The sequence below is a fragment of the Coregonus lavaretus genome, assembly GCF_964263955.1.
Source record: "Coregonus lavaretus genome assembly, chromosome: 10".
Lineage (NCBI taxonomy): Eukaryota > Metazoa > Chordata > Actinopteri > Salmoniformes > Salmonidae > Coregonus > Coregonus lavaretus.
The window spans coordinates 39,878,146-39,897,837 of record NC_139997.1 but is presented as its reverse complement, the minus strand read 5'-3'; the positions used below and the strand labels follow the sequence as shown (position 1 = coordinate 39,897,837).

At 39.4% G+C, this 19,692-nt stretch overlaps 1 protein-coding gene across 1 annotated transcript in view; it reads left to right on the top strand.

Moving 5' to 3' along the window:
• LOC311135977 (relaxin receptor 1-like) overlaps nucleotides 1–19,692 on the top strand; it is a gene marked incomplete at both ends in the record, with an annotated part of 43,901 nt that overhangs the window by 3,474 nt on the left and 20,735 nt on the right. Inside the window, 2 exons of the mRNA XM_084170022.1 lie at nucleotides 18,999–19,148; nucleotides 19,431–19,502. Of these exons, the coding sequence (XP_084026148.1) occupies nucleotides 18,999–19,148; nucleotides 19,431–19,502 (222 nt within the window). The remainder of the gene's footprint in view (nucleotides 1–18,998; nucleotides 19,149–19,430; nucleotides 19,503–19,692) is intronic.

The window sequence follows — 19,692 nt, the reverse complement described above, 5'->3', positions numbered from 1 at the left end:
TTCCTCAAGATATAGTCCCGACACAAATCTAGGGTTGCTACCCAAGCCTGCTGGTCGTTCATTCTATCGGTTCGGTTGCCAGAGACGCGACCAAGTCGTTCAGTCTTTTTGTTCTGGATCTATGGCCAGTCATTAGTTCTAAATGTTCTATTGGGGCGGCAGGTAGCTTAGTGGTTAAGAGCGTTGTGCCAATAACCGAAAGGTCGCTGGTTCTAATCCCCAAGCTGACTAGGTGAAAAATCTGTTGATGTGCCCTTGAGCAAGGCACTTAAACCTAATTGCTCCTGTAAGTCGCTCTGGATAAGAGTGTCTGCTAAATGACTAAAATGTAATACTGGCTGGCAATGTTCTTATCCCTTGCTTTCTAGCTAGCTAACGTACAGTCACGTCAAACAGTGCAGCCAGAGTAGCTGCATTTATTTAAGCTGTTTTCTAGTGACATTTATTTGTATACATCCATATCAATGCTAACGAAGGCGCAATTTCACCTGGCATAGAAAATGTGCTCTCTCATCAGGACACTGTTGTTCAGAGGAGCTAGCCAACAACACAGCTAACACAATCACTTCAAACGGAAGCTGGAAAGACCACAAACTAGCTTTGTTTCGTTTGACCTGTTTTCTATTGATATTTATTTGTATACATTACAGGTCAAAAGTTTTAGAACACCTACTCATTCAAGGGTTTTTCTTTATTTTTACTATTTTCTACATTGTAGAATAATAGTGAAGACATCAAAACTATGAAATAACACATATGGAATCATGTAGTAAACAAAAAAGTGTTAAACAAATCAAAATATATTTTATATTTGAGATTCTTCAAATAGCCACCCTTGAAGACAGCTTTGCACACTCTTGGCATTCTCTCAACCAGCTTCACCTGGAATGCTTTCCCAACAGTCTTGAAGGAGTTCCCACATATGCTGAGCACTCGTTGGCTGCTTTTCCTTTACTCTGCGGTCCGACTCATCCCAAACCATCTCAATTTGGTTGAGGTCGGGGGATTGTGGAGGCCAGGTCATCTGATGCAGCACTCCATCACTCTCCTTCTTGGTAAAATAGCCCTTACACAGCCTGGAGGTGTGTTGGGTCATTGTCCTGTTGAAAAACAAATGATAGTCCCACTAAGCCCAAACCAGATGATATGGCATATAGCTGCACAATGCTGTGGTAGCCATGCTAGTTAAGTGTGCCTTGAATTCTAAATAAATACAGAGAGTGTCACCAGCAAAGCACCCCCACACCATAACACCTCCTCCTCCATGCTTTACGGCGGGAACTACACATGCAGAGATCATCCGTTCACCCACACCGTGTCTCACAAGAACGCGGCGGTTAGAACCAAAAATCTCCAATTTGGACTCCAGACCAAAGGACACATTTCCACCGGTCTAATGTCCATTGCTCATGTTTCTCGGCCCAAGCAAGTCTCTTCTTCTTATTGGTGTCCTTTAGTAGTGGTTTCTTGTCAGCAATTCGACCATGAAGGCCTGATTCACACAGTCTCCTCTTAACAGTTGATGTTGAGATGTGTCTGTTACTTGAACTCTGTGAAGCATTTATTTGGGCTGCAATTTCTGAGGCTGGTAACTCTAATGAACTTATCCTCTGCAGCAGAGGTAACTCTGGGTCTTCCATTCCTGTGGTGGTCTTCATGAGAGCCAGTTTCATCATAGTGCTTGATGGTTTTTGCGACTGCCTTGAAGAAACTTTCAAAGTTCTTGAAATATTCCGTATTGACTGACCTTCATGTCTTAAAGTAATGATGGACTGTCATTTCGCTTTGCTTATTTGAGCTGTTCTTGCCGTAATATGGACTTGGTCTTTTACCAAATAGGGCTATCTTCTGTATACCCCCCCTCACAACACAACTGATTGGCTCAAACGCATTAAGAAGGAAATAAATTCCACAAATTAACCTTTAAGAAGGCACACCTGTTAATTGAAATGCATTCCAGGTGACTACCTTGTGAAGCTGGTTGAGATAATGCCAAGAGCGTGCAAAGCTGTCATCAAGACAAAGGGTGGCTATTTGAAGAATCTCAAATATAAAATATATTTTGATTTGTTTAACACTTTTTGTGTTACTACATAATTCCATATGTGTTATTTCATAGTTTTGATGTCTTCACTATTATTCTACAATGTAGAAAATAGTAAAAATAAAGAAAACTTTGCTGGGAGACCAAAGGGTAGCTGTAGATTGATAAATTCTCCGGTAAGGAGGTTCTGCCCAGCCTTTTTTTGTCTGATAGTGGATATAATATTGAAGATCTGATGTTTTAAATGTACAAATTCCACATTTTATACAAGGTTTGTCTATATTGAAATTTGGTTAGCATGATGACATAATCCTGTGGTTGAAATTTCACCCTAAAAACAACCAATCCAATCTACTTTTTTCAAATCCAATGTATATTCCACGTAGATTCCATGCACAATAGGTTGATGAATTATGTTGAAACAACTTTGATTCAACCACTTTGTGCCAAGTGCGATGTTGCTTGTGATTATGCAGAGCATCACATGTCTGAAATGAAATGTACAGTAGTAAAATGATGTGAAATTCTCTAATGGCTTAATTCCCTTGGGTATCTCAGTTCTACAAATACAAACAATTGAACTGTAAAGTGAACTTTTATAATGTTTTTAAAAAAATTTATATACACATGAAATGTGGCAAACTGTTGTAATAATTTAGAACACAAACATCCATTCCACCCCCGGAGCTGTTCCACTGCCGCTATGGGGAATGTGGGGGAATGTAGGGGAACCTGCGTGACGTCTTGAGGCTGTGAGGTCACACGAGTGGTGGCAGATCAGTCAGAGTTCAGAGTACAGCTTCCATCAGTCATGTGACCTGACAGCATCACGAACTCAGACATCTTGAAAAGAAGGCAAAACTATAATCACAGATGTCATGTACCATCTATTCTTTCAAAGGTCTTTGCTGTTGGACTGTCTACTTGTTATATATCAAAAAGCTTGTTCATTTGTTTTTATTTCATCACTGTATTTAACCATAGTTAATAAATGTCATGCATAATTTAGAATAAATCTATGTCTCTATATGAAATATGACAGTGACAAATAGGTGCACTTAAATGTTTCCTGATACCTCCAGGCCCTATACAAAGCCATTGTGCTCATACAATGTTTTCAGTTTTTCATCAATTGTCTTAATTTCTCTGTATTTCCTATGTCAAATTAATTAAATTAAATCTTACAGGTTATTTTACAACTATGCAGAGTTCCACATAAAGATTAAAATATATATATATATATATATATATATAGAGAGAGAGAGAGAGAAAGAGAGAGAAATAGTGACACAAGGAATAAATACACAGTGAATAACAAATAATAATAACGAGTAACAATACTTTTCCCACACTTTGTTGTGTTACAGCCTGAATTAAAAAATGGATTCAATTGAGAGTGTCACGACTTCTGCCGAAGTTGGTGCCTCTCCTTGTTCGGGCGGCGTTCGGCGGTCGTCGTCACCGGCTTTCTAGCTGCCACCGATCTAAGTTTCTTTTTCCATTTGGTTTGTCTTGATTGTACACACCTGGTTCCCATTACATTATATTATTTCCCTATTTAACCCTCTGGTTCCCACATGGTTTTGTGCGTGTTTGTTCTTTGTTTTGTGTCTAAGACTTATGTGAGCTGGTGTGTTTTCCCTGCGTGGAAATTAGTGTTGTTTATTTTTCGAGTAAAGTACGTTGTTTACTCAGTTCTGTGTCCTGCGCTTGACTCCGTCCTACCGCTGCACATTGACACATGACAGAGAGTTTGTGTCACTGGCCTACACACAATACCCCATAATGTCAAAGTGGAATTATGTTTTTAGAAATGTTTACTAATTACTTACAAATGAAAAGTTGAAATATCTGGAGGCAATAAGTATTCAACCCTTTTTTTATGGCAAGCCTAAATAAGTTCAGGAGTAAAAATCATGTTTACCATGATTTTTGAATGACTACCTCATCTCTGTACCTACAATTATCTGTAAGGTCCCTCAGTCGAGCAGGGATTTCAAACACAGATTCAACCACAAAGGCCAGGGAGGTTTTCCAATGCTTAGCAAAGATGGGCACCTATTGGTAAATGGGTAAAAATAACAAAAGCAGACAGTGAATATACCTTTGAGCATGGTGAAGTTATTAATTACACTTTGGATGGTGTATCAATACACCCAGTCACTACAAAGATTCAGGCATCCTTCCTAACTCAGTTGCCGGAGAGGAAGGAAACCGCTCAGTGATTTCACCATGAGGCCAATGGTGACTTTAAACCAGTTACAGAGTTTAATGATCGTGATAGGAGAAAACTGAGGATGAATCAACAACATTGTTTACTCCACAATACTAACCTAAATGACAGAGTGAAAAGAAGGATCCTGTACACAATACAAATATTCCAAAACATGCATCCTGTTTGCAATAAGGCACTAAAGTAAAACTGCAAAAAATTATGTTTGGGGCAAATCCAACACAACATATCACTGAGTACCACTTTTCATATTTTCAAGCTTGTCATCGGCAAGGACTAGTGAGTTTTTCAGGATAAAAAGAAACGGAATAGAACTAAACCCAGGCAAAATCCTAGCAGAAAACCTGGTTCAGTCTGCTTTCCAACATATACTGGGAGACAAATTCACCTTTCAGCAGGACAATAACCTAAAAAACCAGGCCAAACATACACTGGAGTGGCTTACCAATACGACATTGAATGTTCTTGAGTGGCCTAGTTAAAGTTGACTTAAATCTGCTTGAAAATCTATGGCAAGACTTGAAAATGGCTGTCTAGCAATGATCAACAACCAACTTGGCAATTTCTAAAATAATTGTACAAATATTGTACAATCCAGGTATGTAAAGCTCTTAGAGATTTACCCAGAAAGTCTCACAAATGTAATCGATGCCAAAGGTGATTCTAACATGTATTGACTCAGGGGTGTGAATACTTATGTAAGTGAGATATTTCTGTATTTCATTTTCAATACATTTGCAAAAATTTGTAAAAACATGTTTTCACTTTGTCATTATGGGATATTGTGTATCGATGTGTGAGAAAAAAAAATCACTTTAATACATTTTGAATTCAGGCTGTAACACAACAAAATGTGGAGGGGTAAATTGACTAGGCAACAAGATAGATAATAGACAGTAGCAGCAGCGCATGTGGTGAGTGTGAAAGTGTGTGTGTGTGAGTGTGCGTGTGCGTGTGTGTGTGAGTGTGTGAGTGAGTGTGTGGCGTCAGTATGCTTGTATGCGCATGTTGTGTGTGGGCATATGTAGTGTGTATGTGTGTATGTACAGTACATACAGTGGGGAGAACAAGTATTTGATACACTGCCGATTTTGCAGGTTTTCCTACTTACAAAGCATGTAGAGGTCTGTAATTTTTATCATAGGTACACTTCAACTGTTAGAGACGGAATCTAAAACAAAAATCCAGAAAATCACATTGTATGATTTTTAAGTAATTCATTTGCATTTTATTGCATGACATAAGTATTTGATCACCTACCAACCAGTAAGAATTCCGGCTCTCACAGACCTGTTAGTTTTTCTTTAAGAAGCCCTCCTGTTCTCCACTCATTACCTGTATTAACTGCACCTGTTTGAACTCGTTATCTGTATAAAAGACACCTGTCCACACACTCAATCAAACAGACTCCAACCTCTCCACAATGACCAAGACCAGAGAGCTGTGTAAGGACATCAGGGATAAAATTGTAGATAGCACAAGGCTGGGATGGGCTACAGGACAATAGGCAAGCAGCTTGGTGAGAAGGTGTGGTGTCGAGAAAACTATGCTGAGATGCTGTGAGAACAAGAATTCCGCAACACTGTCCTTTGATTATAAAGGTTTATTATATCAAAGTATTCCAGCGTCAATTTACAGATATCTGCAGACATCTGGAGAACAACGACCCAAAATAATATGTTGTTCTGTCCTCCTTTGTTTTAACCGCGGTATTTATATCCTATGCCCTATGTAACATAATATGGGTGTTTTCCCTACAGACCAATCCCAGGAGGCCACCTAACAGACTTCCTCGGCTTTAGGGTGCCCCTATAGAACTACTCCCCAGATGCTCCCTTTAACCCCCCCCCCGTTGTCCTAGGGTCAAAATGACCCGCCACTGTGTTGAACCAACTTTATTTAATTTTTATATTTTTGGGATCATTTGTGAGAAGGAGTCAGTGAGACTTTAAAGAAAGTATCACTGCCTCCTTCTCACAAATGATCCAAAAAATATAAAAATTAAATAAAGTTGGTTCAACACAGTGGCGGGTCATTTTGACCCTAGGACAACGGGAGGGTTAAGCTGAGTCAACATCCTCTAAAACCATTTGAAACCATTAGCAAAGTCATAAATTCCTCAGATACCACATATTTCCCCCCTTCGAGACGAATTAAGTCTCGAAAACAAAAAGAATAGGTTTATGACAAATAACAATTTTTCTCTTATTGAGTAACTTTTAACAATAAACCAAAAACATTTTTTTCTATGGAGTGTAAATAAATTTCTATGAAATATGAACAAATCTCTATGGAGTGTAAATAAATTTATATGAAATATGAACAAATCTCTATGGAGTGTGAGAGCGAAAAACCTGTCTGGCAGCTTTCTTTCCAAATATCCATCAATCAATCAAGACAGTAAAATTCTCTCATGGCCCCTCTGCCCCAGGCAACCACTTAAGTACTCCAGATCAATTCATACATCTTTATCAATGCATTTTAAACTATGATGCAATTTGAATACACATGAAAGCCTCAGCAAACAAAATACAATCAAAAATGTCCACATTCAGGCTGGTCAACGCATCGGACCCTCCTGTGGATTCTCTCTATCCCTGCCTAGACCCAATATCCCTAAGCATCCACGAAATAAACAAAAACATCTGAGATCCCCACATGTACCCAATAACAGCAAATATCATTCTACAAAAAGTAATACAGAAAGAATAAGACACAAATTATGTATTACACATGCAAATATGTCTATATATCATTGCAGACACTGGAATGTAGTCCACTACACTTCATCTCCTCAGCAGTGTCGACTTCCAATGCATCTTCGATGATGGAATCTGAACCTTTCCACACCTTCCTTGTTCCACTTCCTCCAGTCCCTTCATATTGTCCCTTCATATTGCCCCTTCATATTGTCCCTTCATATTGTCCATGTTTGAGTATTTGAATCCCCTCTACACATTCCCCCATATGCTTCTGGAAGAAAAGAAAAGACCAAACAGTATCTTTTGCAAAACAACACATTCAAATTAAAACATCAATATCAACTAAAAATATAAAAATTATATATAAAATGAATCACATACCATTTCCCCCCTTTGATTCATCACAAAATACTAAAATCATCATAATATTTAAACCCATGTGAAAAATGATCGGATATTCAAAATGGATATCTATCTATCAATACTCCTTTGAGTCTTGACAGAAGGTTAAACCCTCTTATCGTTTCATTTGCAAAACCCTTCAAATTATAGGTAATATTATCTATGTTATCTCCCCAAAATTTTACACCATACCATGGAAAAAATCCCAGTCCCCACTTCTCTCCTAGACTTATCCTCCAATGGTAGGCTTCCCAGACTATTAAACTTCTCTCTTTCAGAATCAGATTTCTCTCTTTCCCCGAGCTTCCCCTCTTTTAATTTTTAAAACCTCATATGGAAGCTTCAACTTCAACATGTAACAACATCCTAGCCATCCATAGGGTAAGAATATATTCTCTCACCACAAACCCCAGATGTTTCTAAAATCCCCAATAGTCACATTATCAGGCAAAAGCTGATCTTTCACCATCAAAGTCCTGCTCTTCTTACTAACTGGAACATAAAAAGTTACATTATATTTCTCATTACTAACCTTATGTTCATGCTTACCCAAAGTCATCACATAATCATCACAATCTGATATTCCCATAAACATACCCTTTCCATCATATGTTTTATTAGAACAAAAACAGCTTTTAGCCCTCACTGGTTTCACCTCCAATTCTTCGTGAAGCGCTGTTAACTGATTTTCCTTCCTATCTAACAAATTCACATAGGTTAATTCACTTAACCAATAACACTTAAACCTAGGCCTAAACAAATGTTTCCACAACTACATTATTTTATCTCTTAATGATTGTTGCTGATACAACAGCCATTATAAAGCATAAGATTGACACGTACTTGATAGAGGTTTAGCTACCGTCTCTAAGATAGAACCCCATGTGCCTGGTGCTGGAATTCTCAACAGGCATGGACCCTCAAGATTCCTTACTGATCTTACAGAATGAGTTAACTCCTTGAACTAAAGATTCCTACCTGCCCATCCATCTTTAATTTACAAACAGAAAAATCAAATCCATATGCCTTCCATTTAGTTTCTCTCTTTCCTAACGAACAGTATTGATCAGATATATCTTCTTGTCTTCTATTAAAATCAAACAACTCATCCTGTACCTCCATGATAGTATTCTGCACTCTTTCAGATGAATCTACATCATTCTCTACTACCATCTGCTCTCCTATCTCAACACTATCCTTACTACCATTGACAGCACTCTCCATCCGTATCATAAACTCCTGAGTCACTCTTGCTACATCCTTTAGTTTCAGGAAAGTTGTTGTTGGTGTCTGTGTCATATTTCCTACATTTGTTATTGCCGTCGTACCATTAATCTCTTTCAAAGTTGCTATTAAAATAGTTGCTTTAGTTGATGTATTAACACTCTTAACTATTTCCAGTGGGAAAGTTACAGATATCCTCTGTGTATTATTTACTGTTGGAGTGGCTACTGTAATATACTTCTCCTGAACTCCTTTGGTGACTGTGGAAGCTTCAACAGACTTCAAATCTTCCATCATAAGCGTCACCTTACGAGTTACATAGCCTTTTAACCAATAATTCTTAGCCGGAACAAATTTTAATGCTTGCACTAAATAAGTACACATATATTCACCCTGATCTTTCCATGTAACATTACGCAAAATAAGTGAGCAATCACTCATAACCCTCTTCCACTTCATATCGTTGTACAAAATATACTTCCTTTCACTAGGTGAAACAGCTTCTACTTCTTATCCTCATAACAACACTTCTTCTCCATAATTATCTCTCCACATGAGAGGAATCTCACCTCTACACATTCCTTCTCTCACATCTACAAGGAAGATGAGCTGTACCACCCATCCTAACCCTAATGACAGTCTTTTCCTCTAAAATTGGTGCTGGAGCAATTGGCTCCCTTGTAATCAAATGTGATATATTTATAGCTTTAATAACTGTCAATGTTGAAAGAGTTGAATTGCTTCTCACTGTTGTTTTAATAGACTGAAGTGTTGATGTCATTGTTGTTGATTCATCCATTTTCCCCAAAGCTTTGAACTCTTTCCTTGTATTTCCATCTATCACCACTAGTGTCACTACATTAACTCTCAGTCCCAACTCTAATCCCTCACTTTCAAACTGTTAATTATAAAAAATACATTCATAATCACCTTGATCCCCCTGCTGGGAATTGTAGATATAGATACTACAATCACCCTCAATCTTCTCTTATCATTCAGCAACGCATACTTTCTCAATGCAACTGCTCCTAACAGATCTAAACTCCTACCATATCTATCTTCCCACTGAACTCTAAATTTCCCTTCACCACTGTTCTCTCTCTCTTCCTACTAACATTGAAGCTTAGCTGACTGTCATAGAGTTACTTCAATTCTAGTTTTCATAACTTTTTAGTCTGACTTTTTCCCCAAATTTTTCAAAAACCATTTCACTGATTTATCCACAAATTCCTTTCCCACTAATTTTAGGATATTTGATCCGGAAGTCCCCACCTGCTTATGACTTCTTTACACAAAAACTTGGCAAACGACTGAGCATCTTTTAGCTAAGTTTGAAATCTTATTCCCCTCTTGGTGTAGGAATGTAACCAAGAATAACAGTCACCCCCTTTTAAACATCACTTTTCAGACAGATTGTCCTCCTTCCTATGATATAGTCAATCTTTTCAATCAAATATGGTTCCCAAAAACCCTACTCCTTTGTAATCTTTCTCCTAATCTCCCCCCTTGCAACATTAGCTAACCCCTAGCTTCCTAAATCATCAGGTCCAGAGGCGCTACTATCAACCCCTCATGGTTTCTCCCAAAATAACAAACATTCTTACTCTGAGGATTTTTCTATTGTCTTCAAAACACCTGCTTTTGAAAGTCCTTCAATTTCTGGTTCAATCCCTTGGATTGTTTAATCTTTCAATGGATACTGATTCTTCCAAGGAGGTCTCCCTCCTCGTCGAAGTTCAACTTTCACCTCAATTGGGCTGATTTCACAAATCCAATATCAGTACTACTTTGATATCACAAACATTCTTGAACTTTTTGCAACATCTCCTCTTTAATAGATTCTCAATCCATCTTCACACTTCAAACAGATTCATTTGTCATCCGTACAGCTTATGACTCTCCTTGTCCTTGAGCCAAAATCATCATTTTCAGAAATCGCTGATCTTCACTCCTCCAAATCCCCCAATTCTCTTCCATCATTAACAATTGGTAAACCTTTTCCTTTGGCACTTCTACCAGACAGCCGTCTGGTGTACATCTTATTGTACAGTTCAACTTACACAATGCATCTCTTCCCAACAATACAATAGGTGTATGTTCTGATACCAGTATGGGTATTGTAATTTTCTAATTTTCATAGCAGAGCTCAATTGGTTCCTTAAGAGTAATCAACTGTTTTACTCCCTCAAATCCCTATCCTAATTAGTTGATTTTACATAGTGAGATGTGTAACCTCTTCAGGCTGAACACAGATAAAAGCAGTTCCGCTATCCATCATCACTTCCCATAGTCCGTTGTTTATTTTCACTTCAATTTGTTGGATCTTTTTTCCCTAAACTGGTGCTACCAGCTGACACCCCCCTTTCGGATCTTCTAGGCACCCCTAGAATCCTTGCTCCTTGCCCCTATAAGGGTTCACCTGTCCTCCAGATGATCTTCACTTGCTCCTGTATCTTCCTCTGAAATTCCCTCTTGTGTTTCCTTCTGGCCCATTACTCTCACAGCAAAGTCACCAACCTGTCCACACTCATAACACACTTCTCAAGATTGCTGGAAGTATGGCTTAAATCTTCCTCCTCTTCCTCTTTCTAAGCCTTCTCGACCTCTTCCTCTCCAATTCTTTGTCTTTCCAGAAACTGTCTATGGATATGAAACAACTTGTACCACTAGTTGTGGCTGGTACAATTGCATTTGACCTTGTTCAGTTGAAGCTGTGGCAGTGATTGTTGATTTGGTGCACACTGATTCTTCATAACCAAAGCTTTTCTTCTCCTTCTTATTCTCCCCCCAGTTGTATTTCATCAAGTTTTCTGAGAGTTTCTTGGTCCTGTTCTTTCTTGTTGTTGACATATCGGTATTCTTCAAAGGCGTATATTCTATGTTCTGTCCTCGAAATATCATCTTGCATCATCTTCTTACTTGTGCTCTCTTTCCTTGGCCTCAATGTATTATTCTTCTCCAATTCTTGGGATCCTTTTCTCAGCAGTTTTTTCTTCTGTATCTTCAGCTTCTTGAGTTGTTGTTCCAGTTCTCTTACTTCTTCTAAATTATTCGCTTTATCCAGGCATAATACGCATCGGTCTATATCTCTTTCTATTTCTTCTGTGCTAGTCATTGTAGGATAAAATCCTCTTGAATATGAAGCACCTTTAATCTCCAAATCTTCATTGCTTTCTCATCTTCACTTTCCTCAGAGATCGAATCTCTAGTATCCTTCTTCTTTCTCCAACTTCCATCACCCCTTCTTTCCTCTCTTGCCAACTTCCTTCTAATCACAGAGTCATATCCACCCATGATCTCTTCTCAATCACTCTGATCATCATCATCATCATCTTCTTCATCTTCAAGTTCCATCTTCCTGAACCTCACTCCACCCTTAGTTTCCAGACATCTCGTTTTCTTCCTACTTTTGGAGTTTTGGATTCATCTTTATCGTTGTTTCTGCTTGTCCTCTCTCTATTATTCAATCACTTTCATCATGTTGATGACGTCAGGGTTAAGAATCCCTTCCACTAGCTATGGTTGTTCAATGTCAAGCCAACGTTTATTCCCTTTCCAGATAACCTTGCAATACCATTAACTAGAGGATTACTATTTTCTACTACATCAACAGGAGTAATTACTTTCATAGTTTTTATGTCCTTTTTCCCCCTTGTAACAACTCTTTAATATTCCTTTATTGTAAATTATTTAATTATTTTAGACAATATAGCTTATAGTTCCCTCTTTTTTTTTTCTTCCCCAAATTAATTAATTAATCAATTAATTTATTCATTTATTCATTTTATTTTATTTTACCTAATTATTGATTAGTGGCAATCTTACCACATCCGATCAGGAAAGTAAATGAAAGTAGTCAACTTCAGAGCAATCCAAAAAATAAAGACCTCTAATCCAGCAACACTACAGCACTCACAACCCCATTGCTTAATAAGCACCCAATTACCTTAATTTTACAGAATAATGTCAGTACTCGATTCCCCCTCATCTCTAATCAAACCCACTCATGCACAAAAACTCCAAAATGCAATTCCTAATTACATCAATTGATCAGTCTGTTGCCAAGTCCTTGTCAAATTGTCATAACATCAAATATGCTAGGCACCCAAAATATCCTCTATGGGAAGGTATGTTTTGTAAATAGAACAGTACTAGCCTTGATTTGACTTGATCCGTTGCAGCACACTCTGTCGCATGATGCACTCGTCAGCACTTCCTCTCTCTCTCTGTCTCCTCCTTCCTATCGTCTCTCATATGACAGAATAACAAAGGACAGACAAGAATTTAGTATTTTATGCACTCACTGAGTTATTTCAACCATTCAATACTCCTCTGTTCACATTCGCGCTAAGAAATAAGCAAACAACTTAACTCAGGAATAGTATAAATAGCTCAATAAGATTTTATTTTATTTATTTTTAATCCATCAACATATCTCTAGTTTATCAATTCGATAGGTCTCAAGAAAACAGTTTCATCGCTAAACAACAGCCGATTTAACAAACAGAACATTCTATTCGTGTTCAAATCTCCCCCACTCCCTGTCTGTCTGCTCTGCTCTGAGACTGCGTCTCCCAGCAACTCAGTGCAGGCAGAGGAGTGGCACATTTGCCCTACGTAACTCTAAACTCATAAAATCACACGCATGCGTAGTTCATACACCAATACGATTTCAGAGTGGAGGGAGCTCTCTCCCAGCTAAACAACAGAAAGTAGACACACCAACTTTACCTCCGTTCTTCATGAGGCAAACAGTAACATTTAACAGAGCTCACAAACCAACATAAAACATTGAACACAAATCCTACTTTGAAGTTTCTTAACTTCCCTTTATCCTAATCTGCAGATTTATAGTGATTTTCTTATCCATTACAAAACATCTCTATACACTATTAAAAACTCCTCCCTGTAGGCTCATGATATTCTAATAGTTAGTAAACGTTCTCTTTTTATAGAGAGTCATGACATTTTTAACCTTAACGTCCAAGGGGGCTCACATATAGTTAACAACCACCAACGTTCTCACCCACGGAGACTCATAAGATCTCCAACACAAATCCCATCCCAACATGAGTCGACACACAGCTCAGACACAACAGAGACGTCTCCACTCCACCATTTTTCTCTCTCCCATACACACACATACATACACAGTTTAAGAGGCTTGTCCCATTCCTATGGACCTCTAAGGTAGTATTCTACCTCCAATGCGCCGTATAGTTCCATTGTTCCTAAATTTCTGCTACCACGAGTTCGCGGACATTTCGATGAGCGGTCACATCAAACATATAATTTGTCAATCATAAATTGAGCGGTAACTTGCAACCGAATATATATACCACAACCTCAAGTCCCCGGGACTTACCTAAATACACCTAACGTGCTGTTAGGATTTTTCGGCCCATCCTAATGATCGCCTCGTTAGAGGGCTTTCCTAGATTCACAATGTCCTAATTTGTATACATTTACCTTAGTTCCTGGCCTTTCCTTCATTGTACAGTGGGGAAAAAAAGTATTTAGTCAGCCACCAATTGTGCAAGTTCTCCCACTTAAAAAGATGAGAGAGGCCTGTAATTTTCATCATAGGTACACGTCAACTATGTCAGACAAAATGAGGAAAAAAATTCCAGAAAATCACATTGTAGGATTTTTAATGAATTTATTTGCAAATTATGGTGGAAAATAAGTATTTGGTCAATAACAAAAGTTTCTCAATACTTTGTTATATACCCTTTGTTGGCAATGACACAGGTCAAACGTTTTCTGTAAGTCTTCACAAGGTTTTCACACAGATCTCCTCTAGAGCAGTGATGTTTTGGGGCTGTCGCTGGGCAACACAGACTTTCAACTCCCTCCAAAGATTTTCTATGGGGTTGAGATCTGGAGACTGGCTAGGCCACTCCAGGACCTTGCAATGCTTCTTAAGAAGCCACTCCTTCGTTGCCCGGGCGTTGTGTTTGGGATCATTGTCATGCTGAAAGACCCAGCCACGTTTCATCTTCAATGCCCTTGCTGTTGGAAGGAGGTTTACACTCAAAATCTCACGATACATGGCCCCATTCATTCTTTCCTTTACACGGATCAGTCGTCCTGGTCCCTTTGCAGAAAAACAGCCCCAAAGCATGATGTTTCCACCCCCATGCTTCACAGTAGGTATGGTGTTCTTTGGATGCAACTCAGCATTCTTTGTCCTCCAAACACGACGAGTTGAGTTTTTACCAAAAAGTTATATTTTGGTTTCATCTGACCATATGACATTCTCCCAATCCTCTTCTGGATCATCCAAATGCACTCTAGCAAACTTCAGACGGGCCTGGACATGTACTGGCTTAAACAGGGGGACACGTCTGGCACTGCAGGATTTGAGTCCCTGGTGGCGTAGTGTGTTACTGATGGTAGGCTTTGTTACTTTGGTCCCAGCTCTCTGCAGGTCATTCACTAGGTCCCCCCATGTGGTTCTGGGATTTTTGCTCACCGTTCTTGTGATCATTTTGACCCCACGGGGTGAGATCTTGCGTGGAGCCCCAGATCGAGGGAGATTATCAGTGGTCTTGTATGTCTTCCATTTCCTAATAATTGCTCCCACAGTTGATTTCTTCAAACCAAGCTGCTTACCTATTGCAGATGCAGTCTTCCCAGCCTGGTGCAGGTCTACAATTTTGTTTCTGGTGTTCTTTGACAGCTCTTTGGTCTTGGCCATAGTGGAGTTCGGAGTGTGACTGTTTGAGGTTGTGGACAGGTGTCTTTTATACTGATAACAAGTTCAAACAGGTGCCATTAATACAGGTAACGAGTGGAGGACAGAGGAGCCTCTTAAAGAAGAAGTTACAGGTCTGTGAGAGCCAGAAATCTTGCTTGTTTGTAGGTGACCAAATACTTATTTTCCACCATAATTTGCAAATAAATTCATTAAAAATCCTACAATGTGATTTTCTGGATTTTGTTTCCTCAATTTGTCTGTCATAGTTGACGTTTACCTATGATGAAAATTACAGGCCTCTCTCATCCTTTTAAGTGGGAGAACTTGCACAATTGGTGGCTGACTAAATACTTTTTTTCCCCACTGTATTCTTTTTGAATTTTATTCAAGCAAAATATCCCTATAGACACTCCCCCCTGTTTGCGTTGCTTTCAACGCAAACAAATTTTGAACGGACTCCTATCCCACAGCAAATAACAGCAAAGCACACACGCAAGTTCTTAACGGTGCATTCATTCAACGCACACACACAGACACATGAACTGACCAGTGCTCAAAGTAGTGAGAAAACTCACCCTTATCTGCCGGACTCTGGAGCGAGAGTCAGATCGGCGCCCATGAATGGAACGCTGAGAAAAGACGCAACACGACCTAAATACCTCGTCGCCATTTTGTGGTGTCGAGAAAACTATGCTGAGATGCTGTGAGAACAAGAATTCCGCTGACACTGTCCTTTGATTATAAAGGTTTATTATATCAAAGTATTCCAGCGTCAATTTACAGATATCTGCAGACATCTGGAGAACAACGACCCAAAATAATATGTTGTTCTGTCCTCCTTTGTTTTAACCATGGTATTTATATCCTATGCCCTATGTAACATAATATGGGTGTTTTTCCTACAGACTAATCCCAGGAGGCCACCTAACAGACTTCCTCGGCTTTAGGGTGCCCCTATAGAACTACTCCCCAGATGCTCCCTTTAAGCTGAGTCAACATCCTCTAAAACCATTTGAAACCATTAGCAAAGTCATAAATTCCTCAGATACCACAAAGGCAACAACTGTTGGCGCAATTATTAGAAAATGGAAGAAGTTCAAGATGACGGTCAATCACCCTCGGTCTGGGGCTCCATGCAAGATCTCACCTCGTGGGGCATCAATGATCATGAGGAAGGTGAGGGATCAGCCCAGAACTACACGGCAGGACCTGGTCAATGACCTGAAGAGAGCTGGGACCACAGTCTCAAAGAAAACCATTAGTAACACACTACGCCGTCATGGATTAAAATCCTGCAGCGCACGCAAGGTCCCCCTGCTCAAGCCAGCGCATGTCCAGGCCCGTCTGAAGTTTGCCAATGAACATCTGAATGATTCAGAGGAGAACTGGGTGAAAGTGTTGTGGTCAGATATGTGGTTTCTGTACCAAATATTAAGTTCTGCTTTTCTGATGTATCAAATACTTATGTCATGCAATAAAATGCAAATTAATTACTTAAAAATCATACAATGTGATTTTCTGGATTTTTGTATTAGATTCTGTCTCTCACAGTTGAAGTGTACCTATGATAAAAATGACAGACCTCTACATGCTTTGTAAGTAGGAAAACCTGCAAAATCGGCAGTGTATCAAATACTTTTTCTCCCCACTGTATGTGTTGGGGTGTCAGTGTACAGCGCCTTGCAAAAGTATTCATCCCCCTTGGCGTTTTTCATTTTTTGTTGCATTACAACCTGTAATTTAAATAGATTTTTATTTGGATTTCATGCAATGGACATATACAAAATAGTCCAAATTGGTGAAGTGAAATTAAAAAAATTACTTGTAAAAAAAAAAATCTAAAAAATAAATAACGGAAAAGTGGTGCGTGAATATGTATTCACCCCCTTTGTTATGAAGCCCCTAAATAAGATCTGGTGCAACCAATTACCTTCAGAAGTCACATAATTAGTTAAATAAAGTCCACCTGTGTGCAATCTAAGTGTCACATGATCTGTCATATGATCTCAGTATATATACACCTGTTCTGAAAGGCCCCAGAGTCTGCAACACCACTAAGCAAGGGGAACCACCAAGCAAGCGGCACCATGAAGACAAAGGAGCTCTCCAAACAGGTCAAGGACAAAGTTGTGGAGAAGTACAGATCAGAGATGGGTTCTAAAAGAATATCCAAAATTTTGAACATCCCACGGAGCACCAATAAATCCATTATTAAAAAATGGAAAGAATATGGCAACACAACAAACCTGCCAAGAGAGGGCCGTCCACCAAAACTCACGGACCAGGCAAGGAGGGCATTAATCAGAGAGGCAACAAAGATAGCAAAGATAACCCTGAAGGAGCTGCAAAGCTCCACAGCGGAGATTGGAGTATCTGTTCACAGGACCACTTTAAGCCGTACACTCCACAGAGCTGGGCTTTACAGAAGAGTGGCCAGAAAAAAGCCATTGCTTAAAGAAAAAAATAAGCAAACACATTTGGTGTTCGCCAAAAGGCATGTGGGAAACTCCCCAAACATATGGAAGAAGGTACTCTGGTCAGATGAGACTACAATTGAGCTTTTTGGCCATCAAGGAAAACGCTATGTCTGGCGCAAACCCAACTCTTCTCATCACCCCGGGAACACCATTCCCACAGTGAAGCATGGTGGTGGCAGCATCATGCTGTGGGGATGTTTTTCATCAGCAGGGACTGGGAAACTGGTCAGAATTGAAGGAATGATGGATGGCGCTAAATACAGGGACATTCTTGAGGGAAACCTGTTTCAGTCTTCCAGAGATTTGAGACTGGGACGGAGGTTCACCTTCCAGCAGGACAATGACCCTAAGCATACTGCTAAAGCAACACTTGAGTGGTTTAAGGGGAAACATTTAAATGTCTTGGAAAGGCCTAGTCAAAGCCCAGACCTCAATCCAATTTAGAATCTGTGGTATGACTTAAAGATTGCTGTATGCCAGCGGAACCCATCCAACTTGAAGGAGCTGGAGCAGTTTTGCCTAGAAGAATGGGCATAAATCCCAGTGGCTAGATGTGCCAAGTTTATAGAGACATACCCCAAGAGACTTGCAGCCGTAATTGATGCAAAAGGTGGCATAGTTATACACGCTCAAGTTTTCTGTTTTTTTTGTCTTATTTCTTGTTTGTTTCACAAAAAAAAATATTTTGCATCTTCAAAGTTGTAGGCATGTTGTGTAAATCAAATGATACAACCCCCCCCCCCCACCAAAAAAAAAAATGCCAAGGGGGGTGAATACTTCCACAAGCCACTGAAAGTATGTGTGAGTGTGTGGGTAGAGTCCATTATGTGTGCATAGAAGAATTAGTGCAAGAAAGGGTCAATGCAGATAGTCCAGGTAGCCATTTGATTAGCTATTTAGCAGTCTTGTTTAGCAGTATTATGGCTTGGGGGTAGAAGCTGTTCAGGGTCCTGTTGGTTCCAGACTTGGTGTACTGGTACCGCTTGCCATGCGGTATTAGAGAGATCAGTCTAGCGCTTGGGTGTCTGGAGTCTTTGACAATTTTCTGGGCCTTCCTCTGACACCGCCTGGTATCGCCTATGACTTCATTATCTTGTTTTTGATTACTTCTATCCATTGATACTCGAAATACGGCCATGCTCTCTGAAATAAGAAATAAGAAAGTATTTTAACGTAGTTTTGGATTGAATCAGATATGTTTTAGTGTCTCCTTTAGAATCATCCACAGACATCAGCCTCTATCCTGGTGCTGATGTCTGCTCACTGGGCCAGTTCCCCTGTGGCAACCTGTCTGTGTGCCTGCCCCAGCTCTACCACTGCAATGGGGTCCAGGACTGTGCTAACGGAGCTGATGAGGAGAACTGTGGTGAGTCTTGAACCACAGCAGTTACAGGAGGGTAAACAGATGGTTAGTGTGCAGTGTCTGGTCGTTGAAGTGGGAGGGAGGGCAGTGGTGGTGGAAATAAGATAGCATTTAGAATACTAATTTCTGCTTCAATGAATCTGCACTGAGATATTCATCAAGCAATTTGTCACAGTCACACAAAATATGAACAAACATGTTGATAACTTCACACAATTAAGTTCCGCACAAAGATATACAAATGCACAAAAATAAAACATGTCTCTATCGTCTTTCCCTGTACAGTGGACAACAGCGGCTGGCCACATCTTTTTGATGCCTTTATGAAGAAAAATGTTGAAGAGTCGAAGGAATGCAGTGAGTATAAATTATATTTTCAGAAGCAAATGCACTGCTTTACATTAATAATACGTTAACTAAAGCTGAAGTAAAGCAAAAACTTAATCAACCCATTTGAAATATGAAATCATACATTGAGGTCATCCATTCATATCCTTCTGTTACTGTGAATAGTATAAATCATTTGAGCAATTACAAGAAACTTCTT